At 38.3% G+C, this 27,939-nt stretch overlaps 1 protein-coding gene across 1 annotated transcript in view; it reads right to left on the reverse strand.

The window, feature by feature from the left end:
• Positions 1-19,453: 19,453 nt before the first annotated feature.
• PYGO1 (pygopus family PHD finger 1) overlaps positions 19,454-27,939 on the reverse strand; it is a 46,210-nt gene continuing 37,724 nt past the window's right edge. Inside the window, exon 3 of the mRNA XM_030929674.1 lies at positions 19,454-27,682. Coding sequence (XP_030785534.1) covers positions 26,558-27,682 — 1,125 coding nt within the window. The 3' untranslated portion in view covers positions 19,454-26,557. The remainder of the gene's footprint in view (positions 27,683-27,939) is intronic.

Here is a 27,939-nt window from a genome sequence, read left to right on the forward strand (position 1 = left end):
TTTAGGGTTCGATCTTGGAAAACCATAATCAAAAAGTTATAGGAGAATCTGTCTCTTGATTAAGAAAAAATCATAGAAATCTGGGAACAATGAATTATTATTATTATTATTATTATTATTATTAGAGACGGAGTCTCACTCTGCCGCCCGGACTGGAGTGCAGTGGCCAGATCTCAGCTCACTGCAAGCTCCGCCTCCCGGGTTCACGCCATTCTCCTGCCTCAGACTCCTGAGTAGCTGGGACTACAGGCATCTGCCACCACGCGCAGCCAATTTTTGTATTTTTAGTAGAGTCGGGGTTTCACCGTGTTAGCCAGGATGATCTCGATCTCCTGACCTCGTGATCCGCCCGCCTCTGCCTCCCAAAGTGCTGGGATTACAGGCATGAGCCGCCGCGGCCGGCCCGAGAACAATGAATTATTTTAACTTTACCTATAAATCAAGGATGCCATAGGAGGTGACACTGGATCTCATGGTGCCTAGAGAAAAGAAAAATATAGGGTGAAAAAAATCCTAAAAGATAACACAATTGTAAGGAACTTCAGCTTTTTCAGCATGAGTACTTTGCTTTTTGTTTTTGTTAAGTACTGTAATCAAGGCCATGACAAAATCAGAAAACTTTTCTGATGAGATATAAAATTTCACGCCAGGCACAGTGGCTCACACCTATAACCCTAGCACTTTGGGAAACTGAGGTGGGCAGATCACTTGACGCTTGAGCTCAGTAGTTTGAAACCAGTCTGAGCAACATAATGAGACAATGTCTCGCCAAAAAAAAAAAAAAAAAGAAAATTACCCAGGCATGTTGGCTCACACCTGTAGTCCCGCTACTCAGGAGGCTTAGCTGGGAAGATTGTTTGAGTACAGGAACTGAAAGCTGCAATGATCCATGTTGGCACCACTGCACTCCAACCTGGGAGACAGAGCAACACCCTGTCTCAAAAAAATAAAATTTCTTTATCTGAGTAGATTAAATTGAAGGTAAAAAAAAAAAAAAAAAACACTTCCTGTGATTAACAACAGTCTGAAGGCTCTGAAACCAATTTATCATTTTAACATAAGGGAAAAATAAATTATAATTTTGTATTAACCTAAACTTTAGGCAGTTAAAAACTTTACATTTTTACTTTATCTTCAATTTCTACTCATAAAACGCATAAAAACTGGGCAAAACTTACTAACAGTTGTAATAAATTTTATTGCTTCTTTTCAGGCTCATTATCTGTAGTTATGATAAACCAAGGCAAATAAAGTTCACTGTTTGCATGACTTTAGTTTTCCTCACCATTCAAATTTCATCCTTTACTATCTTGTTTAACATTCTACATCAAACACTTTACTTTAAATAATACTGTTCTCTTCATGTTCCTCTGTCACACTGCACCTACAATAATCTCTACCACTTGTATCATTTAGAGCTGTAATAAAAGAAACTACTCTTACTTCATGGAAACTACTAGAAAGTGGCAATTGAGAACTATTTGTTATATATACCAAGCATTTAGTAGTCCAGAAAAGCTCATAAGTTCACATAATGCAATCTCATATGTCCACACACATCCCTTTCACACATTAAAGTGGAAAAAAGTAACACGTTCATTAATAAGACTCAAAGAACCACTCTATAACTTATAAAAATAAAATCCAAAAGCACGTGTATGAAATAACAACTAAGATTGGTCTGGGGATTCTCTATTACTTAGAAATTAGCAAAGCAGGCTGGGCGTGGTGGCTCACGCCTGTAATCCCAGCACTTTGGGAGGCCAAGGTGGGCGGATCATGAGATCAGGAGATTGGGACCATCCTGGCTAACACAGTGAAACCCCATCTCTACTAAAAATACAAAAAAATTGGCCGGGCATGATGGCGGGCGCCTGTAGTCCCAGCTACTCGGGAGGCTGAGGCAGGAGAATGGCGTGAGCCCGGGAGGCAGAGCTTGCAGTGAGCTGAGATCACGCCACTGCACTCCAGCCTGGGCGACAGAGTGAGACTCCGTTTAAAAAAAAAAAAGAAAGAAAGAAAAAGAAATTATCAAAGCATTCAAAGATTATTCATGACTTAATTGAATATAATTCAGAATCTTAAAGTGAATATTTACAGCGATATACTATACAGCCTAATGTGCTCTGTTTTCAAACTTCTATTTTAGGTTCAAGGGGTGCAGGTGCAGGTTTGTTCCACTGGTAAACCGTGTGTCATGAGGGTTTGGTATATAGATAATTTTGTCACCCAGGTAACGAGCATAACACCTGACAGGTAGTTTTTCAATCCTTTCCCTCCTCCTACTCTCTACCCTCAAGTGAGCTGCAGTGCCTTTTGTTTCCTTCTTTGTATCCATGGGTACTCAATGTTTGGCTCCCACTTACCAGTGAGAACATGTGGTATTTGGTTTTCTGTACCTATGTTAACTCGCTTAGGATAATGGCTTCCAACCCCACCTATGTTGCTACAAAGGACATGATCTTGTCCTTTTTTATGGCTGCACAGTATTCCATGGTATATATGGACCAGTTTGTCTTTATCCAGTCTACCACTGATGGGCATTTAGGTTGATTCCATGTATTTGCTATTGTAAATAGTACTGCAATGAACATATGCATGCTTGTGTCTTTATGGCAGAATGATTTATATTCCTCTGAGTATACACCCAGTAACGGGATTCCTGGGTCAAATGGTAGTTCTGTTTTAAGTTCCTTAAGAAATCTCCAGACTGCTTTCCACAGTGGCTGAACTAATTTACATTCCCACCAACAGTGTATACGCATTTGCTTTTCTCCACAACCTCACCAGCATCTGTTATTTTTTGACTTTTTATTAGTAGCCATTCTGACTGGTGTGAGATGTTTATCTCATTGTGGTTTTGATTTGCATTTCTCTAATCATTAGTGATATTGAGCATTTATTCATATGCTGATTGGTGTGTATGTCTTCTTTGAGAAGTATCTGTTCATGTCCTTTGCTCGTTTTTTAATGGGGTCATTTGATTTTTGCTTGTTGATCTAAGTTCTTTATAGATGCTGAATACTAGACCTTTGTCAGATACATAGTTTGCAAAGATTTTCTTCCATTCTGTAGGTTGCCTGTTAACTCTGTTGATAGTTTCTTTTGCTGTGTAGAAGCTCTTTAGCTTAATTAGGTCCCTCTTGTCAGTTTTTATTTTTGTTGCAATTGCTTTTGGAATCTTCATCATGAAGGCTTTGTCAGGGTGGTGCCCAGAAGAGGATTGATAGTTTCTTTTGCTGTGCAGAAGCTCTTTAGTTTAATCAGTTCCCACTTGTCAGTTTTTGGGTTTTGTTGCAATTGCTTTTGGAATTCTCATCATGAAGTCTTTGTCAGGGCTGACGTCCAAAATAGTATTTCCTAGGTTTTCTTCTAGGGTTTTTAGTTTTAGGTTTTATATTTAGTCTTTAATCCATCTTGAGTTCATTTTTGTATAAGGTGAAACATAGGGTTCCAGTTTCAACATTCTGTGTATGGCTAGGCAGTTATCCTAGCACAATTTATTGACTAGTGAGTTCTTTTCCCACTGCTTGTTAGCACTGGCTTTGCTGAAGATTATATGGTTGTAGATGTGTGACTTTACTTCTAGGCCCTCTAACCTGTTCCATTGCTCTATATGTCTGTTTTTGTGCTAGTACCATGCTGTCTTTGTTATGGAAGCCTTGTAGTATAGTTTGAAGTCAGGTAGCATGATGTCTCTAGCTTTGTTCTTTTTGCTTAGGATTGCTTTGGCTATTCAGGCTCTTTTTTGGTTCCATATGAATCTTAAAATAGTTTTTTGCTAATTCTGTGGAAAATGTCAGTAGTTTGATAGGAACAGCATCAAATCTGTAAATTGCTTTGAGCAGTATGACCATTTTAACAATATTGTTTCTTCCTATTCATGAGCATGGGATGTTTTTCTGTTTGTTTGTTTTGTCTCTGATTTCTTTCACTACTGTTTTGCAATTCTCATTATAGAAATCTTTCACTTCCCTGGTTAGAAGTATTGATATGGTTTGGCTGTGTCCCCACCCTAATCTGATCTTGAATTCCCATGTGTTGTGGGAGGGACCCGGAGGGAGGTAACTGAATCATGGGGGCAGGTATTTCCCATGCTGTTCTCATGATAACGATTCTCATGAGATCTGATGGTCATAAAAACAGGAGTTTCCCTGCACAAGTGCTCCTCTCTTTGCCTGCCACCGTCCATGTAAGATGTGACTTGCTCCTCCTTGCCTTCTACCATAATTGTGAGGTTTCCCCAGCCACATGGAACTCTAAGTCATATTAAACCTCTTTCTTTTGCAGATTGCCCAGTCTCACGTATGTCTTTATCAGCAGCATGAAAATGGACCAATACATGTATTCCTAGGTGTTTTATTCTTTTTGTGGCTATTGTGAATGAGATTAAAAAAAAAAAATTTTGGCTCTCAGCTTGGACATTATTGATGTGTAGAAATGCTACTGAATTTTGTACATTGACTTTTGTATCCTGAAACTTTGCTGAAGTTGTTTATCAGATCTAGGAGACTTTGAGGCTGTTTATCAGATTAGGTGACTTTGGGCAGAGACTATAGGGTTTTTCAGGTATAGAATCATATTGTCTGTGAAGAGAGATAGTTTAACTTCCTCTCTTCTTATTTTGATATCTTTTATTACTTTCTCTTGCCTGAGTGCTCTGGCTAGGAGTTCCAGTACTGAATAGGAGTGATAAGAGTAGGTAGGCATCCTTGTCTTGTTTCAGTTCTAAAGGGGAATACTCACAGCTTTTGCCCATTCAATATGATGTTGACTGTGGGTTTGTCATAGACGGCTCTTATTATTTTGAGGTATGTACCTTCAACGCCTAGTTTGTGGAGGGTTTTTAACATGAAAGAGTGTTGAGTTTCACTGAATGCCTTTTCTTCTTTATTGAGATGGTCATTTAGTTTTGTTTTTAGTTCTGTTTATGTGATAAATCACATGTATTAATTTACCTATGTTGAACCAACCTTACATCCCAGGGAAAAAGCCTACTTGGTTGTAGTGGATTCGCTTTTTGATATGCTACTGAATTTGGTTTGTTAATATTTTGTAGAGGATTTTTGCACCAATTTTTACCGGAGACATTGACCTGAAGTTTTCTTTTTTTGTTGTGTCTATGCCAGGTTTTTGTATCAGAAAGATGCTGGCATCATAGAATGAGTTAGGAAGGCGTCCCTCCTCCTTAGGTTTTTGCAATAGTTTCAGTAGGATTGGTACCAGTTCTGCTTTATACATTTGGTAGAATGTAGTTGTGAATCCATGTTGTCCAGGTATTTTTCCGGTAGGTAGGATTTTCATTACTGATTCAATTTCAGAACTCATTATTGATCTGTTCGGGTTTCAATTTCTTTCTGATCTTTGGATGTTGCATGTTTCCTGGAATTTACCCATTTGTTATAGGTTTTCCAGCTTGTGTGGATAGAGATGTTCATAATAGTCTCTGATGGTTTTTGTACTTCTATGGGGTCGGTGTTCATGTCCTCCTTGTCATTTCTGATTGTGTTTATTTGGATCTTCTCTCTTTTTTCATTAGTCTAGCTAACAGTCTATCAATCTTGTTCTTTCAAAAAACCAGCTTTTGGTTTTGTTTATCTTTTATATGGCTTTTCTCCTCTCCATTTTGTTCAGTTCAGCTCTGATTTTGGTTATTTATTTTCTTCTGCTAGCTTTGGGGTTGGCTTTATGTTTTTCTCCTAGTTTCTCTAGGTGTAAAGTTAGGTTGTTAATTTGAGATCTTTCTTACTTATTTTATTTTATTTTTATTTTATTTTTTTGAGACAGAGTCTCGCTCTGTCACCCAGACTGGAGTGCAGTGGCGCGATCTTGGCTCACTGCAACCTCTGCCTCCTGGGTTCATGCCATTCTCCATCCTCAGCCTCCCAAGCAGCTGGGCAGCTGGGACTACAGGTGTGTGGCACCACGTCTGGCTACTTTTTTTTTTTTGAGACAGAGTCTCACTCTGTTGCCAGGCTGGAGTGCAGTGGCGCACTGTAACTTCCACCTCCCAGGTTCAAGTGATTCTCCTCAGCCTCCTGAGTAGCTGGGATTACAGGCGCCCGCCATCACACTCAGCTAATTTTTGTGTTTTTAGTAGAGACGGGGTTTCACTATGTTGGCCAGGATGGTCTCGATCTCCTGACCTCGTGGTCGGCCCACCTTGGCCTCCCAAAGAGCTGGGATTACAGGCATGAGCCACCACACCTGGCCTGAGATCTTTCTAATTTTTGATATGGGTGTTTAGTGCTATAAACTTTTTTTTTTTTTTTTTTTTTTGACGGAGTCTCTCTCTGTCACCAGGCTGGAGTGCAGTGGTGCTATCTCAGCTCACTGTAAGCTCCGCCTCCTGGGTTCAAGTGATTCTCCTGCCTCAGCCTCCCTAGTAGTTGGGACTACAGGCATGCGCCACCATGCCCAGCTAATTTTTGTATTTTTAGTAGAGATGGGGTTTCACGTTGTTGGCCAGGATGGTCTCGATCTCTTGACCTTGTGATTCACCTGCCTCGGCCTCCCAAAGTGATGGGATCACAGGTGTGAGCCACTGTGCCCAGCCTAAACTTTCCTGTTAACATTGCTTTAGCTATGTCCTGGAGATTCTGGTATTTTGTATCTTCATTTTCATTCGTTTCAAAGAATTTCTTAGTTTCTGCCTTAATTTGTTTACCCAAAAGTCATTCCAGAGCAGATTGTTTAATTTCCATTTAATTGTATGGTTTTGAGAGATCTTCTTGGTAAATAAATAAAAATAGAAATAAAATAATGAAATAAAATTTTCTATTTTTATTGCACAGTGGTCTGAGAATGTGGTTGGTATAATTTTTTTTATTTAGTTGAGAATTGCTTCATGGCTGAGCATGTGGTCGATTTCAGAGTATATGCCATGTGCAGATGAGAAGAATGTATGTTCTGCTTTTGTTGAGTGAAGTGTTCTGTAGATGTCTGTTAGGTCTATTTGGTCAAGTGTCAAGTTTAGATCCCAAATATCTTTGTTAGTTATTCAGCCTCAATGATCTGTCCAGTACTGTCAGTGGGACATTGAAGTCTCTCACTATTATTGTGTGGTTATCTAAGTCTCTTTGTAAGTCTGTAAGAAATTGTCTTCTGAATCTAGTGCTCTAGTGTTTGGTTAATATATATTTAGTCTAGTTAAATCTTCTTGTTGAGTAGAGCTCTTTATCATTATGTCATGCCTTCTTTGTCCTTTTTGGTCATTCTTCATTTAAAGTCTGTTTTGTCTGAAATAAGAATTGCAACTCCTACTCTTTTGTGTTTTCTTTTCTGTTTACTTGATAGATCTTTCTCCATCCCTTTACTTTGAGCCTGTGGGTGTCCTTGCATGTGAGATGGCTCTCTTGATGATAGCATACCATTGGGTCTTGCTTCTTTACCCACTTGCCATTCCATGCCCTTTAAGTGGGATTTTTAGCCCCTTTACCTTCAAAGTTAATATTGATATGTGCTGACTTGATCACATCATTGTATTGTTAGCTGGTTGTTATGTAGACTTGAAGATTTGATTGCATATTTGCTTTCGTTTCAATGGTCAATATGCTTGAGTGTCTTTTTGTGGTGGTCAATAATAGTCTTTCATTTCCCTGTTCAGCGCTTCCCTTAAAAACCTCTCGTAAGGCAAGTCTGGTGGTAATGAATTCCCTTAGTTATTTCCCCTTCACTTATGAAGCTTCATTTGTCTGGATATGAAATTCTTGGTTGGAATTTCTTTTCTTTAAGGATGCTGAATATTAGCCCCAAGTTTTTCTGGCTGGTAGAATTTCTGTTGAAAGGTCCACTGTTAGCCTGATGGGGTTCCCTTTTTAGGTGACTTGCCCTTTCTCTCTAGCTCCCTTTAATATTTTTTCTTTCATGCTGACCTTGAAGAATCTAATGACTATGTGTCTTGAGGATGATTGCCTTGAATAGTATCTTGCAGGGCTTCTCTGAATTTCCTGAATTTCAATGTCAACCTTTCTAGTAAGGTTGGGGAAATTTGCATGGTCAATATTCCCAAATATGTTTTCCAAGCTGCTTTCTCTCTCTCCTTCTCTTTCAGGGATGTCAATGGGTCATCAATTTGGTCTCTTTACATAATCCCATATTACTCAGAGGTTTTGCTTATTCAAAAAAATTCTTTATTTTTGGCTGATTGAATTAATTTGAAGAACTGATTGTCAAGCTCTGAGATTGTTTCTTCAGCTTGGTTTATTCTACTATTAATACTTCTGATTGTATTATACAATTCTTATAGTGAGTTTTTCAGCTCTATCAGCTCAGTTTGGTTCTTTATACGGCTATTTCATCTTTCATCTCTTGAATCATTTTAATGGATTTCTTAGATTCCTTGGAATGGATTTCAACTCTCTACTGAAGCTCAATGATCTTCATTGCCATCCAGATTCTGAATTCTATGTCTGTCATTTCAGCCATTTCATTCTGGTTAAGAACCATTGCTGGGAAGCTAGTAAAGTCGTTTGGAGGTAAGGAAACACTATGGCTTTTAGAGTTGCCTGAGTTCTTGTACTGGTTCTTTCTCATCTGTGTGTTGATGTTCCTTTAACTGTGGTGTAATTTCAGTATAGCCAGTTGGATTTGTTTCTGGTTGTTTTCAGAGGGTTGCGCAGGGTGTTTACTAGGGGCTGGATTTTTGTCCTTGGTTTCACAGGGTATACTAACAAAGTATTTTTGATGTTGAAGTTTGAGCTGCGATCCAGTAAATGGCGCTTAACCATAGTAGCAGACAGATAGGCTCTTAGCCATATGGCCTCTCTTTCATTTCCTCACATATGCAGCCATGCTCCCTCTCGGTGCTCTCAGAATATGGGCTCCTCTCCCACTTGAGTGCTGGCCACAGATCTCAGCTTGGCACTCCGGGCCTGCACAACACAGCTTTGTGGCAAGCTCGGGCTTTTTGTTCCCTCCCCAGCTTGGTGTCAGCAGGGCAGGGACCTTGGCAGTGGCAATGGCAGAGGGACTTCCACTCATCTCTTGAGGCTCTGCCCCAGAGAAACACAGGGCCACTGCCAATCAGAACAATCAGCCCAAGGTGGGGAGGCTGCACTGTGGGCTCAAGTCTGGGATCCTTGCTTGGTGAAGAGCAGGGGGATGGAGGGCTCATGGGGAAGAGTCTGACCTCTTCTCTGCAGGGTGGCTATGGCATGCTGGAGGTGTGAGTAAAGCACTCAGGCTATTTTTTCCTTCCCCAGCCTGATGGCAGCAAGGGTAGCTACTGCTACAGTGACAGAGGGGCTGTCAGTTGCCTGCAGAACCTCCACCCTAGAGAAACACAAACCTACTGCAGGCTGTGCTACAGGCCCAAACCGGGGACCCTACCTGGTGAAGAGCAGTGGGTTGAGGGTAGAAAAGAGAGACTGGGCTCCTTCATATATGGGAGCTGCCAGCAAGGCAATTAGGCTCTTTGTTCCTTCCCCAACCAGAAGGCAGCAAATGTGGGTACCACTGCAGTGGCAATGGCAGACAGCCTGTGAATGGTCTCTGAGATTTCCTCCTCAGAGAAATGCAGAGTTGCCACCGATTGAAGGGATCAGGCAGGGTCAGGGAAGCTGTGCTGGGGGCCCAGGTCTGGAGGTCCCTAATGCACTATTGATATTAAAAAGTTTGTCAGAGGCCAGGAGCAGTGGCTCATGTCTGTAATTCCAGCACTTTGGGAGGGTAAGGCTGGATAACTGCTTGAGGCCAGGAGTTTGAGACCAGCATGGGCATCAAAGTGAGACCACCATCTTTACAAAAGAAAGAAGTTAGCCAGACATGGTGGCATGGACCTGTAGTCCTAGCTGCTCAGGAGGCTGAGGTAGGAGGATCACTTACACCCATGAGTTTGAGGTTACAGTGAGCTATGATAGTACCACTGCACTCCAGCCTGGGCAACAGAGCGAGACTTGTCTCTAAAAAGAAAACAAACCAAAACAAACAAATAACAAAAAAAGTTTGTCAGAATTATAAATCGATCCACTTAAACAAAAGTATTCACTGTTCCTTATCTTAAATATTATGTAGGAACAATATTAGCTTATCAGATTAAATCTATGTAAGAAATGTCAGAAATTCAAAGTAGCAATTCTCTTCGAAATGCAAATCAAACCCACAATGAGATAACATCTCACCCCAGTAAGAATGGCTATTATTAAAAAGTCAAAAAATAATAGATGCTGGCAAGGTTGCAGAGAAAAGGGATCACTTATACACTGTTGGTGGGAATGTAACTTAGTTCAGCCACTGTGGAAAGCAGTTTGGTGATTTCTCAAAGAACACAAAGCAGAATTACCATTCAACCCAGCAATACCATTACTGTGTATATACCCAAAGGAATATAAATGATTCTACCATAATGACACATGCACACATATGTTCATCACAGCAGTATTCACAATAGCAAAGACATAGAACCAACCTAGATGCTCATGAATGGTAAACTGGATAAAGAAAATGTAGTACATATATACCATGGATTACTATGCAGCCATAAAAAAGAACAAAATCATGTTTTTTGCAGCAACATAGATGGAGCTGAAGGCCATTATTCTAAGTGAACTACCACAGGAACAGAAAACCAAATACTGCATGTTCTCACTTGTAAGTGGGAGCTAAGCACTGAGTACATATGGATGCAATGAAGGAAACAGCAGACACCAAGGCCTGCTTAAGAGTGAAGGGCGGGAGGAAGGTGGGAATCAACAAACCACCTACCTGGCTCTATGCTTATTACCTGAGTGATAAAATAATCTGTACATCAAACCTCCATGACACAAAAATTTACCTTTATAGCAAGCCTGCACATATTCCTGAACCTGAAATAAAAGTTTAAAAAATAATTACCTTTATGAATAAACAAATCCGTAGTTTTAAAAAGAATGAAACTTGTATACTTGTATTTTTTCTTCACACTGATATAATCAGAAAAATATATGACTTTTTTTTTTTTTTTTTGGGAGACAGTCTCACTCTGTCTCTCAGGCTGGAGTGCAGTGGCACAATCTTGGCTCACTGCAACCTCTGTCTCCCGGGTTCAAGCATTTCTCGTGCTTCAGCCTCCCAAGTAGTAGCTGGGATTACAGGTGTGTGCCACCACACCCAGCTAATTTTTTTTTCTTTGTTTTAGTAGACGGGGTTTCACCATGCTTGCCAGGCTGGTCTTGAACTCCTGGCCTCAAGAGACCCACCCACCTCAGTCCCCCAAAGTGCGAGATTACAGGCATGAGCCACTGCACACAGCCTGATACAGTTATTTTTTAAACCCAAATTATCAAATAAGTCTAGTTTAATTGCATGAACTTGATTTCTTTCTTTCTTTCTTTCTTTCTTTCTTTCTTTCTTTCTTTCTTTCTTTCTTTCTTTCTTTCTTTCTTTCTTTCTTAAATGCTTTTGAGCTAGCAGCTTCTGTGAGAAGCACTTTTTTTTTTTTTTAAAGCAGGCTATCACATTTAAAGCATTAGACATTCAATTTACATTGAGGAAATGTTGAGAATATTAGATTTATATAAGTGCTATTTGGTTTCTCTAAAAGGATTGTCGTTTTAGGCCAGATAATTGTTTTGTCATGCAGGGCAATCCTAAGCATTGTGAGATGTTTGCAGCATAACAAACCTCTACCCACTAGATGCCAAAAGCACCCCCAAATTGTAACAGCCAAAAATGTCTCCAGACATTGCCAAACATTCCTGAGGGAAGAGTGGTGATATTGCTCCAAAACAATCATAATGGTACTCTTTAAAGAGTATTCTAATTTATTTTACTTATACCCTCCCACCCCATTCCCCCACCGCCCCGAAATAGGAATATATCTCAAACTCACACAGCCAGAGGTAAAGATGCTCAAAAACACTAGATGCTCAAAAACACAAGGCTCTTGCAGCTTCAGCGTAGCAAATTAGCAACGGGTCCTAAGCAATTAAAGGACACAAACTCACCTGTCTGTTATCCTTTTCAGTGGACCCAAGACTGGTTTGTGCACAGAGTTAAACATGTGGAACTGTAAGTCCAATTAAACCTCTTTTTCTTCCCAGTCGTGGATATGTCTTTATCAGCAGCGTGAAAATGGACTAATATAGTTATCAAGTCTCTTCAGTTTTCTCCAGTCTCAAAAAGCTCTTTAGTCTTTGGAAGAGTACAGGCCTTACCTTCTGTAGGATGGTCCTTGAGCTGGATGTTTTCTTATGATCAGACTCAGGTCATGAATTCACGGCAGGAATGTCATGGAGATGAAACTATGCCCTTCTAAGAGTATCAGCCATAGTACAGCGCATATGCCGTTGACTGTTCCCACCTCTGGTGATGGTAACATTGGTCATCACCTGTCATGTTGGTGTCTGCCAAGTTTCTTCACTGTAAAGTCATAATTTTCCTCTTTGTAATGGATTCGTGTCTTGTGGGAGGCAGATAATCTGCAATCACACCAATATCCTATCCCTTCATCTTCCTGCAACTAGTCTTAGCCTCCATTGACATAAAGCTATTTATAACATTTTCTACTTTATCTAAGATAATCATGTTTTTATTCCTAATATTGCTTGTTTGTATAATCTCTTTCTGTCCCATCTCTCTTATTACATGTTTATTAGTTTTTTGAAAGAGAAGAAAAAACAACCTTTATTTTTGTTGATCTTCTCCCATTTTTCTTCTATTTCACTAACTTCTGCTCTTACATTTGTTTTCATTCTTCTACTCGTTTTTCTTCAACCTCTTGAGTTAAATCATAATTCATTTTTTAAAAAGCTCCTTGGTTTTCATAGGTTCATTTAAGACCGTAAACTGACCTTCCAAATACTGCAAGAGCTGTATCCTAGAATTTTTAAGTTAGGTTTACTGAGGTATAATTTACATGCAGTAAAATTCACTCGTTTGAGATATATTGTTCTATGAGTTTTGATCAATATATATAGCTCTGTAACCTCAACCACAACCAAGATATTAAATATTTCCATCTCACCAAAGTTTTCTCGTATTTCTTTGCAGTCAGTTTCCTCCTTCTGTAACTGACTCAAGTTCAAGTGCTCACCGTTAGAAGTCAAAGCATGAGAAATGAGGTGTGACAAAAGGGAAACGACTTTTATTCAAACGCTAGCAGATAGGGAATGTCCAGGCTCATGTCCTTAACAGACTATTTCAAACTTTAGGCTGTGGACAGGGGTTTAAAGAGGGGAACTTGGAATAGAAGGCATGCAGGAGTGGTGCTGGGTACGAGGTCTGTGTGTCTTGTTCCACTGGTTATCCTGAGTCATGGTCCACTTGGAGTGCAGGCTCGCATCATCTCAACAGCTAACATCTCAACAGTTAGCTGTTGACTAACTGCCTTGAGGTAATCTCTGGAATTTCACACCTGGGTTTCCATGCCTGGTTTGTCTCAAGATTAGCCCCTGCAACTTCTAGACACATAATTAGATAAATTACCAGTGCACAAGAGTGTCTGGTGGGAAGGCAGGGGAACAAAGAGTATTAAGGTATGCTTCAAGGCTAAAAGGAAGGAAAAAAAAAAAGTCTCAATGCATTTTGAACCTAAGCTACTCAGTTACATCCTCCCAGCCCCCATCCCTGGCAACCACTGAACTGAATTCTTTTCCTATTCTTTTGTCTTTTTTCAGAATGTTATATAAGGAAATCATGTAGTATGAACCCTTCTCTTTTCTTCTTATTTAGCACAATGCTTTTGAGATCCGTCTGTGCTGTTGGGTGTCATGCATTCTTTTTGTTGCTAAGTATTATATAATATACATGTACAGACTTGTTTGTCTATTCTATAGTTGGTAGACATTTTGGTTGTTTCCAGTTTTTGGTAATTATGAATAAAACTGCTATAAACATTCAGGAGTAAATACTTAAAAATATAATTGCGGGGCCATATGATAGGTTTAAGTTTACTAATTTTATAAGAAACTCCTCAACTACTTCAAAAGTACAAATTTTACATTTTTACCAGCAATGTTTAAACGTTTCCATTACTCTGCATATTCACCAGGACTGGGTATCAATAGTTTTATGGGCTTTTAAAACATTTTATCAAATCTAATAGTTATCTATTTGTACCTCACTACAGATCTAATTTGCATTTGTCTGGTGACTAGTGACATTAGCATCTTTTCATGTGCTTATTTGTTTCACTCTTCAGTGATACGTCTGTTAAATGTGTTTTATGTATTCTGGATGTGCTTTTCAAATATTTTATTTCATTGTATGGTTTGTCTTTTCATCCTTCACAATGTCTTTTAAATAACAGAAGTTTTAATTGTGATAAAGCTTAATTTAACAACTTTTAAAATATTTGTTTGAGTCTTAACTAAAAAGTTTTCTAACCTAACACACAAAGCTTTTCTATTTTCTTCTAGAAATGTTATAGTTTTAGGTCTTAAATGTAGATGTGTTTTATTTTCAGTTAAATTTTTATATGACACCATGTATAGGTCCAGGCTCATTTTTTCCACACATGGTTGTCCAATTGTTTCATATCATGTGTTTAAAAAGAGTACCCTTTCTCCATTGAATTATCTTGGCAATGTTTTCAGAAATCAATAGACTCTCTCTCTCTATATATATATAGAGTCTATTGATACACATATATATAGTCTATTGACATATATAGTCTACTGACATATATATATAGTCTATATAGTCTATTGACATATATATGTGTGTATATATATATATATGGGTCAAAGCAATTACAAACAAGAAGAAATACCTTTTATATTTACCTTCATTTTTGCTACTTCCAACACTATTCATTTTTTGGTGTGGATACAAGTTTCTCTGCAATATAATCTTTCTGCCTGAAGAACATCCTTTTTTTCAAACTTCTCAAAAGAAGAATTATTTATTATTTCTTTTCCTCTGTGTGTGTGTGTGTGTGTGTGTGTGTGTGTGTGTGTGTGTGTATTTTTTATTTCCACAGGTTTTTGGGGAACAGGTAGTATTTGGTTACATGAGTAAGTTCTTTAGTGGTGATTTGTGAGATTTTGGTGTGCCCATCATCTGAGCAGTATACACTGAACCCAATTTGTAGTCTCTTATCCCTCACCCCCTTACCACTCTTTCCCTGAGTCCCCAAAGTCCATGTATCATTATTATGCCTTCACATCCTCATAGCTTAGCTCCCACTTATGAGAGCATACAACCTGAAGAACATCCTTTAATCTTTCTGGTAGCACAGGTCTGCTTGCAACAAGTTCTCAGCTTTTGTTTGCCTTGGCTGAGCTGGGTTGGTTTGGGTTTTGTTGTTGGTAGAGCTGTGTTTAGTGCAACACAAACTTCAAATTCCTCTACAGGTGTGCTACTAAGGTTTTGTGCTTAGGGGAGAGGCACAGGACCTGTGTCTCGGTAATGGGACTTCCTCATTATTCTTTCCCTTCCTCTCATGGCCACTAAACTCTGCCTTATCTTTGTGATTGGTCTTGGGACACAGTTTCCTACTCCTTTCCAGGACTTCCTCTCATGATCTGCTTGACATCAATGAAGCATCCTTTGCCCAAGAAATTCCCTGCTCTTCCTACAGTGGCAGAGAGTTTTTCTTTTACCCTTCCTCCAGCAGCAATGGATCTTTGCCTTTGTTCTGGTATTGGGATAGTGTCCTACCTGCTACCAAGAAGCAAACAAGGTTTTCTTCTGGCCCTCCCCTAAAAACAATAATTCTTTGCCTGTGTCCAGGGACAAAAGAGTTTGATGATCCTTCCCAATGTTTTAAGTCTTTTAATTTGTAGGAGAGAAGTGGTTAGACAATTGCACTTTATGCCTGTCCCCAAGAATCTACTAATCACATGAACACTTGAACCACTGCTGTGGGTGGTGGGTGAGGGGGATTTCTTCAGTCTTCTCTCCTCCCCCCAATCATTTTCTTGAGCATCCAGTGAAGGCCTACAAGTGAGTGCAAATTCACTTTGTGTCTGAGGCCCCCACCTATGACAAACTGACACACTAACCCACGTATGGTCTTTAAAAAAATTTAGTTGATTTCTTCTTTCCCATTGATATGATGGCCACCTTTCTCTTCCACTTTGCTAAATGTGGAATAGTTAATGTGCTTTCTCTCCTTGGGGAATCTTGTTTCTCTTTGCTATTCAGATTACTTGATTGCCTTTGAAATTAGCTCTATGATGGTTTTAGAAAAAGTTACGGTTTTGCGGATTATCCAGCTTTTTCTCATGGTTAGAGTGGAAATGAGGTTCTTTGCAGTTTTCTATATCCTAAACCTACCCCTTTAGTTTTGATGTGTAGTATTTAAGTTGTCTTCAAGGTATAAATGTTACATAACTTTCCTTCTGATGAATTAATTACTAAAGAGTTTACTTTTTTTTTTTTTTTTTTTGATGGAGTCTCACTCTGACACCAGGCTGGAGTGCAGTGGCATGATCTCAGCTCACTGTAACCTCTGCCTCCCAGGTTCAAGTGATTCTCCTGCCTCAGCCTCCTGAGTAGCTGGGACTACAGACGCCCGCCACCACGCCCAGCTAACTTTTGTATTTTTAGTAGAGACGGGGTTTCACCACGTTTGCCAGGATGGTCTTGATCCGAGGTGGGTGGAACACGAGGTCAAGAGTTTACTTTCATTTTCTAAACATACATGGTTTTTTTGTCATTATCTTTTGGCCAGACAACACAGTCTGCATACTACCAGTCAATAGTATTCTGTTATAGCAGCCTAAGTGAACAAAAATATATATTAAAAATCATTTGTTTAAAATTTGATGCTTGGACTATCATTTTCTGAAATAAATTTGTTTGAAAATCTTAAGCAGTTGCTGCTTATTTCTCCCCATAATGCTCTGTGATTGTATCTCCTGCTTTATATATGTTGAGGCTCTGTTGCAATCATACATGCCCACGATTATTTTATCATTTTGGTGGGGTTTTAAAAATATTTATAAAATGCTGTTGGGTGAAAATGGGGGCAAGATGGCCAACTAGATGCAACCAGATGGAACAGCTGCCACTGAGGGACTGAGATGACTGTTATACCCCTAAGAGATCTTCAGAGGGAAGGCACCAGAATGAACAAAAGGAAGACACAGAAGCTAGGCTGAAGGGGGAGGAAGCTGGGAGCCCTGTATGGGGCTACTGTGCACTAGGACTCATTCCTGACCCTCAGAGACTCTGAGGGAACAGTTAAGTTGAACTGGTAAGGAGCAACCCACTCTTGCTGTGTGCCTCTGGAATCCTGGCAGGAGACTCCCTGACCACCAAGGACCCTTGAGTTGGCAGGGATAGCTGCTCAGAGAAGTGGTAGGGGCAGCACATCTGCTGAAGAGGAGCCCAGAGGATTTGGTGCGGGAGCATCTGTAGTGAAGCATGGCCAGGAGAGCCCATCTCTCTAGGCTCAACTTGCTCCCATAAGAGACTTTAGCCCTAGAGGAAGTGTTGGACCTGAACTCTGCTAGGTGGTCTTGCCCATCAGACAGGCAGGTCTGACATGAGCATCCCTTGGTCTGCTGGCCCCTCCTGGGGCCCAGGCCTGACTGAGCCTGCTTGCCAGACAGCCTTGGGTGTCCTGGGGGCCCACATCATAGTTCCTGTGCTGGTGGACCATGCCTGACCATCAGAGAACTACAGCAGGACAGCCCCTACAGCCACACACCAGGCCACCCACTCCCTCCCCACACTGCTGCTTTGCCTGGCCAACAGCAACCCCCACATTGCTTTGCTGGCATGCCCTTGCACCAACACTGCCATGGGAATGAAACTAGGCACAGAGAACAGCAGAACCTCCCCCGACTTGAATGACTACCCCTGCCTGTGGTGCGCAGAGAACACATACAGACTGCGCCTGCCTGCACCCCATTCTAACACTACCACCAGCCAACCACACACAGTCACCAGCAGGGGCCCCTGGAAGCTGTACTGCCTCCGCCACTGTGGTGAATACCTGCACAAAGGCAGGCACCCCAGCACCTTCTACACTCTGCTGCAGCCAACAGGTGTGTCCCCACCATGCTGCCACTATGCCACTACTGCTGCTGCTGCTGCTAGCACATGTGTACAAGGTGCCCGGCCTGCTATATTTCTTTGATTAGTATTATTCTGGTATAGTTTTTCGTAACTCTTTATTTTTTTTTTTTTTTGAGACAGTCTTGCTCTGTTGCCCAGGCTGGAGTGCAGTGGTGAGATCTCGGCTCACTGCAACCTTGGCATCCCGGGTTCAAGCGATTCTCCTGCCTCAGCCTCCCAAGTAGCTGGGATTACAGGCGCCTGCCACCACGCCCAGTTAATTTTTGTATATTTAGTAGAGAAGAGGTTTCATCATGTTGGTCAGGCTGGTCTTGAACTCTTGACCTCAGGTGATCCGTCCACCTTGGCCTCCCAAAGTGCTGGTATTACAGGCGTGAGTCACTGCACCCGGCCTGCTATATTTCTTTGATTAGTATTTTTTTTTCCTATTACGGGTGTGAGCCACTGCACCCAGCCCTTTCATTTCTTAATTGCACTTACCCTTTTACTCTCTGTATCATTAGAATAAAAACCTCATGAAGAGTGATTTTTGTCTGTTTGATCTACTGCTATAGTTATAGCATCTAGAAGAGTGCCTGAACATAGAAGACAGTAAATATTGAATGGATTAATGTCAACTTATTTGGGTTTCATCATTTCTATCTTATTGTTTAGCTTACCTTTCAGAATCCTATGCAAATTTATTTAAAGTTTTGGTTTATTCCATTATTTTCATCGAGTGGACTGAAATTTCAAAAGGTATTGATTAGCTGGTCTTCCTGTCTTCAGATCTCATGTGTTCAGAAATTTTGATTCACAGTGTCTTTTTTGTTCCCTTCTTTTATCTTTCTTTCCTCTGGGTTCATCCTTTTCTTTCTAGCAATTTTGGGTTGCCTCCAATTTGTGTCTTAGGGACCCCAATTCAGCGAGGTGTTATATGCTAATTCACTGCTTCAGTTCTTTCTTCATATTGTAAACCAGTTACCAACTCTGTAAATTTTTAAAACTGCGTATTTCTACCCACTTAGCCCGGCATCTTCCTATAAATCAGAACCTGACCTCAGATGATCCACCCACCTTGGCCTTCCGAAGTGCTGGGATTATAGGCATGAGCCACTGCGCCCGACTGAAAGTCTGTTCTTAATATTTGCTACAATGGTGTCTCTGCCCCAGGGATCATTAAGCTGCTGAAGTTGGAAAACTCTTCTCCAAATAATTTTTACTAACAGAACTGAAGTCCCAAATTGTTAAAATCAAAGTAGATATGTCATGCTCATAATTTCTTAAGGAAATCCAGGACTCCGTTTTCTGGATAGACTTCACAGAAAAAATAAATATACAGCAATATATATACACAGCAAAAATAAAAATATATATGACTAAAAATACTGGTTCTCTCTTCAGTATAAAATTACACTGATAAACTGTAGGCTATTCCCTGCTTGATGTGATATTGGACATCTCCCACCCAAAGCCAAGATTCTTATACCTACTTGTCCTGATGAAAGTCAAACGCTTAAAAAAGTTATTTTTCTCTTTAAAAACTAGCTTTATTTAAAAGAATCTGAAGCATAATAACACTATAGGAAACAAACTTACAATACATATTATTCAAGAAAGCCTGCCATACACCATTTCTACTAATAGTAGGTCTATATACTGATAAACAACATTCTTTATACAATGCACAAATGACATTAAGCATTATCCCTGAAAAGAATGGCCAGCAGTAACATGGACTGTCTTGACAGCAGAACACCTACTTGTCTTATTACTTATCTACAGAATAAAAAACTAAAATGCAGATGACAAATTAAACTCCTCCAATTTTAAATTCTAGCATAGTTTTGGGGGAAGAAGGGATTGGAATCAGAAGAGGCAAATTGTGTTAAGTATCTCAAAAAGAAAAAGGAGTCTGGCTTACCGTTATTTCAGTAGTTCCTATGAAGTAATTCAGAATTGAGAATGTATTTGTTTAACACTTGGAGGCCCTTACAGAGTCAAACTTCCCATTATCTACTATATTCAATCAGTTATCAAGCCAATTTTATTTGTCTGAAAACTGTAACCTGGTCATTAACCACATAAAAAAATAAACAATTTGGGGTAATCTAGTCATTTCATACTTTATTTAAATTTTTCCACAAAGCAGTTCGTGAATTAATAATACTTCTTTAGACTTCTATGATCTAAATAGAAACAGATCCAGTTCTAAAAGAATGTATGTGAAAATAGCAGACAAAAATAAATCCCTAACATGTAATACTAAATTTTTAACATAAAATATAGAACTATGAAAATTTGGGGCATTCAAGTCAAATGTAATAGGATTATGATACAGTATGGTACCTAGCATTTTAAAAAATATTAGGACTGAATCAGATTTATTGCTATATCAATCCTATCAACAGTCGACAATCAAAAGTACAAAATATACCATAACCATGCCAAATATGATGCAGTATAGAGATATCATTAACATAACATAGGTAGACATTTTGTAATATACAACACTGATATAGTAAAACCTTATTCAGGATAATTTAAACTGGTATGTCTAGAATTTGAATTTTTAAAAAGAGATGCAGTTTAAGCACTCACAAGCAATCATTTTTTTCTTTCAAATGTGTAATTTCAAATATACAAATTTGCATTGGCCAAGTATTACTTATTACAATTCTTTTGGGTACTTGTCTTAATGACAAAACAAGAATGCTTTTAAATTACTATTCTTAAGTAAACACCTCTAAAATAAAAAGCTTAAAAATTTGCCTTCAAGATGGAACATTTTTCTTTAAAATCTTGATTATAACCTTTATTACCAAATCCTTTCATCAGGTAGTACAAAGTAAACAGCATTCAAGTCCTTGAATCAATGGTTAAAAATTCCAGGTAAATTAGAGGAGTCTTATGATATCTTCATTATGTCTTAATAAATGAAGATAAACATTACAGTGCTACTTATTTTGGTTATGAGGGAGTGAATGATGTCTTTTTTGGCTGGGAAATATCAGCATAAGTTCAAAGTGACTACATAATTTTAGTAGTATGGGCTAAAAAATCCTAACATGCACTGCCATTTAAGGTAATTACTTAGTAAATTATACCTGTAAGTGGAAAATAAAAATTTTAAGAGTTATTGTATTACAAGTGTCATGAGTTGGTAACACTAAAATTTACTCCTCTCCCATTTGAAAGACATCAGGCCATCTATTAATCCATAAATATTGATGTTTCACATACTTCATAGAGTAGCTTAAAACATACCAGCATAAGAAATAATTAGTATTACATAGTAATTTCCTTTGCCATAGGAATAAATGTTGGACAAAGTCTGGAAACATTTTTTTTTCCAATTTGAATTACAGTAATTTTGCCACAGACCACAGCACTAGTGCATGTGTTACTTTAGACATGCTCTAAGAACAAAACAAAAAGTTACTGCAAAAATACATGTCACCAATGTGGAACACACTCAGATTTGTATAAAAGTACTGAACTAATATCCCAAAAAGAGGTATATGTAAACAGTACATAAGGAAGAAATAGTTTTAATATGAAACAATCATTTAAGTCACATACATCATGATAAGAAGCAGGACTTTCTTTTATAAAAGATAATATTTTGACAAACAAGCAACATCATCTACACACCTACAGAACAAGAAAGGTACAGGTACTTAGAGTAAGTTTTAATATAATTGCAAGTAATGTATTATTGAAAAAGATGCTTATTCATTGAGTTTCATCAAAAGTTTTAAATTAAATACAGGCAGCCTCTGATATATTAACACCTGGTGTATATATGGCCACGGTCTTTCCTTCATTTCCCCTACACCACTTGTCCTGGGAGATGCTAATGCTATCCCTAGTCTCTTTGCTCCAGGGGTGCTTCCAAATTCCCATCACTGTACCACAAGTTGGAAGATGCAGATTTGACTTTTATAATGCTCTACTGGATAGAACAGTAAGTTACTAAAAATTAGAAATGAGAAGAAAATCTCTAAGTTCAGAATTAGAGGAGAGGAAGCTGTGCAAAGTCACAACAACCTAAAGGAAACTGGATGTACCCTCAGACAGTACCAGCTAATTCACTAAACGTACTGCTTCCCATGGTATCTGAAATGTGGTCATATTGTCTGAAATGTTAGATATTAAAGATTCATTCTTAATAAACATCCTTTTTTAAAAAAGAAATTTAATGGCACTTTTCCCACTATCTGCATTCATACCTTAGTAGAAAATGCTTTTCTCTTAAAGTCTAGCCAACTACTGCCACACAAAGACACAGGATTTCTGATGGGAGGAAAGATATAAAATGTTGAAGCACAGAGCATCCAGGAGAGGAAAAGCCAAGCCTGCTTATACATTTCACCAGGGTTTAGCATGGTAAGGGGGCAAATGCAAAGAAACCCATACCAAAGAACTTAACCTCCTAATCACATCAGGAAAAAGACAAGACCTCTGCTTCTTTCTCCCTCCTACATTGATTGATTGGTTTCCTAAAGAAAACTGAGAGCTCAGCATGATACTAACTAGATTATGGTCTAAATGAGCCTTTAGGAGCTTCCCTATTGCGTAGAGTTCCAAGCCACTATTTACAAATGAACTTTGGGAGCCTGGATGCTTTTAAATTTTTTTTAATTGAAAAAAATATAAAACAGCACGAATGTTCATGCATATGAAAACTCTATGCACTGCAGAAAGAAATCCAAAACTCTTGACAACTCCCTTTTAAAAAATCATTGCTTATATATTTTCTTACTATTAAATACAATTACTATAGTACATTGAACAATAAGTGCTAAAAGTCTAATTTGTTCAAGACAAACAAGTCTGAAAGAATATTGAATGAAGACTCTTGATACTTATTTGGATTAAAGTTGGCAGAGTTCATGATGACCCATACTATTAAGAGGTTTTTCTGCCACTAGGCAGAGTTTGGAATCTAAAACAAACCACCAAAAAACTAGATTTCTTCACACTGTGTTTATGAAGAATAAGTACTAGTATAAGAAAATCTTCAGTTTTATGTATATAACCTTCTAATTTGAATAACAAGAATCGTAATAGCAGTACTCTAAAGTATTTCACACAAAAGGAAAACACTGATCACAAATCTAATTCTAAGCACTCTATCTGAAGAACAATTTATCTTTCACAAGCTAAGCTGTTTCAGTATTAGTGAGTCGAGGAACACCTAGAAGCATGTGGACCAGAAATTCTCTAGTGCATGAGCAAATCAAGTTCTGAGAAAGGAACTGATGCTTTTAAAATATTTCTGTCTGGCCGGCCTGGTGGCTCACGCCTGTAATCCTAGCACTTTGGGAGGCTGAGGAGGACAGATCACTTGAGGTCAGGAGTTTGTGATCAGCCTGGTCAACATAGTAAACCCCGTCTCTACTAAAAATATAAAAATTAGCCGGGTGTGATGGTGAGCAACTGTAATCCTAGCTACTCAGGAGGCGGAGGCAGAAGAATCGTTTGAACCAGGGAGGCAGATGTTGCAGTGAGCCGACATCTCATCACTGCACTCCAGCCTGGGCGACAGTGCAAGATGGCTCAAAAAAAACAAGACAAAACAAAACAAAAACAAAAAAACACCTTTCTGTCAATAACCTGGCTTTGGTGAGTAAACCTAGATGCTCATAGTTAGCCAGGTTGAACTTCAGCAAAACTCAAGGATGTCAGAGAGTGTGTGAGTGTGTGTGTGTGTGTGTAAGATGAGGACTTTCAGTGAAGGAAAGGGATAAAAAAGGTACAATTCCACTTGTGTTTTTTTCCATCACTGCGTATTTTTAAAATTGAAGGCAGCTTATCATTTGTCCTAAGAAGCCATTTCAGTTTGTATAATAGCCTTCTTCAGACAAATTATCATCTGGCTTTCTTATATTTCATCACTTTTTCCATCCAAAAGCATCTATATAACTTTTGACTTAGCATTACGTAGAGACAAATGTAGAACTAGCAAGAAAATTATTTCAAACACATGCACACTATTCATCAGCATGATTACAGCTTAGCTATGATTCACTGTCAGAATGAACCATGAGTTTTTCTTCTGAATATTTACAGATTCTTATTTAAGTAAGGTGGTTTGAAGACCTAAACACCTGAATAAAAATTCACCTGTTTGTAGGTTTTTAAAAACAACTATATGGAAATAGAAAATGAATTATATTGCATAACAAATACTGTTAGACTAGCTTGGGAGAGGTTATTTCATTTTCACAAAAACAGTTAACTACTGAAACTTAAAGAAATAAAGGGTTTAAGAAACTGCATAATCGATTTTAGTAATGATCACAACTCAAGTACTACCGTGTAAAGTGTTAACTCCTGAGAACACTGGAAAGTCCTACTCAAAATATCTAGCTCTATTCAGGGTAATAACAAATCATGATCTGATGCTACAACTAGGCATATAGCATGCAGTGCATCATTTATTAAAAATCAGCACTCATTAAACTTTCAGGAGCAACATAACCAGGTTCTTAAACATTTAGAGAAGTATGTATAACAAAAACTCCAAGTAAGATGAGATCTTCAAGTATGCTAGTGAACACCATCAAATGTCTGTCAGCCCAAAATACTGCATTTTAACCTGCTTCAACTCGTAAAGTTTTCACACAAAGGAGTACCTAGAAGTATAGTTTATATCATTTTGTTTCCCAAAATTGTAAAGATAAATATTTTACAACTACTGAAAATATTTTGTACTCATCTCTAACTAGTCAAGGGTAAATGGAGAAAACCTTATACTACCTTGTACCATATGAAATTGCTGTTTTTGTAGGTCAAAATTAAAACACTGTATTTAAAAAAATAAGTTTTATTCAATCAAAATATGCATCAGGAGCATGAACAGTTTTCTTCCAACAGAATATTAAAGGTTTAACTTTTATAAAATTCATCATTTGTTAGGCTGTATAAATCGTTCACATCTTCCAGTTACTTCATCTCAATTGGGGAATGCATTGTTTCTTAGAAAAAGCTCCAAATGATAAAGACAGTAGTCCATGGAATAAAGATCCAGTGACTAAAATGGACATGACAAAATTTCATAGCCCAAGTCACTTAACTTTTGCTTTAGTAGCTTCTGACATGTGAGGTCGAGTCCTTGTCTTAAAAGTGTAGATTCCTGTGTGTTACCCAAAGGACATTGTTTTTAAATCACATTTTTCATGCATAATTTAAATTTCTTGACAATATGCTGCTGCCATCATTGTTTCACTTGGGTTTAAATAATAGTAATTATTTATTTCCTTCGTAGATCACCACACAATCTTCAGAATTGTTTTTGGTTGCAATGATAATGGTGGCAACATATTAGGGAGCTTTACCAGCCTCCAACGATTGTATAAATTGTCATTAGTTGTCAGACACTATACTTTTTTTTTTTTGGCCACAGGTTAGAAACTGCTCCAAAAAATGGATTTCTGCTGTTTTGAATCTTAATGAGCACACCTCCAACTGTCTCCATTCTTGATCATCCCTCAAGAGGGTACTCTCAGGTCCATTTTTATACTTTCCCCCAGTCACAGTGGGAGCTCCTTAAGTCTTCTGCAAGGCTTCAAATTGTTGTTTGCGAGTTAGATTTCACTTTGGCTCTTAATTGATCTTTGTTTAAAATGGATTTTGATCTCCCCTAAGGTTCATTTTTGAAATTTAGATCCCTAGAACAAGATTTTTCAAACCACCACTGAGTAGTTCTTTTACTAGCAGAGCCCTCTAAGGCCAAATGGATGTTTCTACCTTCCTCATTTGCAATATATCCCAGTTCAAAATTATACAAAAAGTATTCACAATTCTTCTGTGGATACTACAGTATTCCTCTGGAAAACAATAAACAATAACAAAACAACTCGATATCAAAGAAAAGTAGGAGCATAATACTATCATAATTCTAAATAGCACAACTGGGACATACGTTACGCCAACTACTAATTGCAGTCAATTTTCAACTGATCTAATATTAGCAATTTCATGTGGTACCATCCACAAGTTAATCAACAATACTTACTGAGAATTTACTATATGCTAAGATCTGTCTTGTATCTGTACAAACAGATATCCTGAAAACTCACTTGAAAATATGAAACTCATTAATTCCAAAGACCCTAGTGGAGGAGGAATCTGGTGTCATACTATTATTTTTTTAATCCATAAAAATGTATGCTTTCCCCCATGTTACAGTTACATATATTATGTTGTGAAGACGTGTTAAGTGGATCCTTGATAAACTTTTTGAACTAAATCTTTAATATGGTACAACCAAAGTTGAGCACTGAAATACACGTATTTCAATGATTCTAACTTTCAAAAGTTAAAACTTGCCTACATTTATTATATATTATTTTGAAGTTTCAAGAGGCTTTTATGTTTGTGATAAATAACAACAACTAACATTTATTTATAAATGCTTCTAAAGCACCCCCATATACATTATTCTCATTTAAGACAGCAAGCAAAGACAATAAAAAATTTGCTCTAGTATGAGTGATTAATAAAAACTAAGTAAATAATGTTTTTGTGTATGCATTTAAAAAAATAATGTAAAACATTAAAATCCTGTGCCAATGAACTTTCACAATACACAGGAAAATAAACCCACTTTAGTTAATGCCTATGATTAAGCATCACTGCCCACTGCAGATGGACCGAAAGTGTCTCTAGTACGCATTAACTGGACATCCTTGTCAGCCATACAGGTATCACAGCCCCATACTGCAGATGCTTCTGCAGTTAAGAGGCCATAAGCTGTTTCAGTCATTCCAGTACAGATCCGATGAAACCATTTCTGACAAGAGGCCTCACATAAGATGGCATCCTGATCATCGTTCACCTCGTTTGTACAAATTCCACAAGGATACACTGGGTCGGAAGATGAATGGCCATGACGGTTTGGGTGAAGAGAAGATTTATTGCTTTTTTCAGTGGTGCAGGCATCTGCTGCACCTCTTGGTTGTCGTGGCTTATTCTGCGTTCCATTTGCATGGTTATTGTTTGTGGCTTCAGTGCTACTTGAACGGCTGTTCTCTTGATTTACTGCATTGTTTCGATTAACATTTTTTAATTCAATATTACTCTGATTCACTGTGTCATCCATATTCAAGTGAGGTGGATGAGCAGAGGAATTTTGATTAGTGTTTTTGGTTGCTCCTTGAGTAAAGTCTTGTTTTGGGGGAGGTGCTTTTGCTTGACCAAAAGTGTTTGGGGGAGGAATAAAAGAATGATTAGATTCTAATGGAGAAGTAAAATTTGAATTATTTCCAGGAACAAAATTAGATGCCAAATCAGGGTTAGAAACTTGGCTAGCGTTCTGTGGAGGAATCTGACTGAAATTTTCAGCAGGACTTTGTCTAAAATGTTGATTAGGCATGTTGACATTCTGACTTAGTGCATTATTATAAGATGGGTTACCGAAACTTGAATTATCATGTGGCCCAAAAGTAAAAGCATGAGGTCGATTAAAACCCATGCCCAGAGGATTCTGAGGAAATGGGTGTGGCTGGTTCCTGAGTGAGTAAGGACCACAGTATGGGGAAGACATTCTTGGGGGAACGTGAGGTGGCATTCTGAATGTACTATAGCCTCCAAAGCCAGGATAACCAGGGCCAAGATATGGATTTGACGAAGGTAGTGGTTTATAGGAAATAGTATTATAGTTGTCATCAAATGGATTAGCAGCCACTAGATGGTCAGAGTTTGGATTCGGTGGTGGAGCATACTCAGACAATGGAGGAAAAGAAGGTCCCTGAAATGAGAATGTAAAGTAAAATACATGTTTTTGATCAAATATGTTATTAAAATTGTCCTGTTACCTTAATACCTGTGAACCCAGTATTAGTCAAATTTCTCTTGCAGTGTTGTTACAAACATTTATTATCTTCACTTGACCTTTCAGTTATGACTAATGTTTACATTTAATTATACTTGCTGACAAAAATATTTAGGTTTATTTCATTTATGAAAGAAAATAAGGTATGATTTTCTGAGCTCAAATCCATTGTA

The sequence above is a fragment of the Rhinopithecus roxellana genome, chromosome 5 (assembly GCF_007565055.1).
Source record: "Rhinopithecus roxellana isolate Shanxi Qingling chromosome 5, ASM756505v1, whole genome shotgun sequence".
Taxonomy (NCBI): Eukaryota; Metazoa; Chordata; class Mammalia; order Primates; family Cercopithecidae; genus Rhinopithecus; species Rhinopithecus roxellana.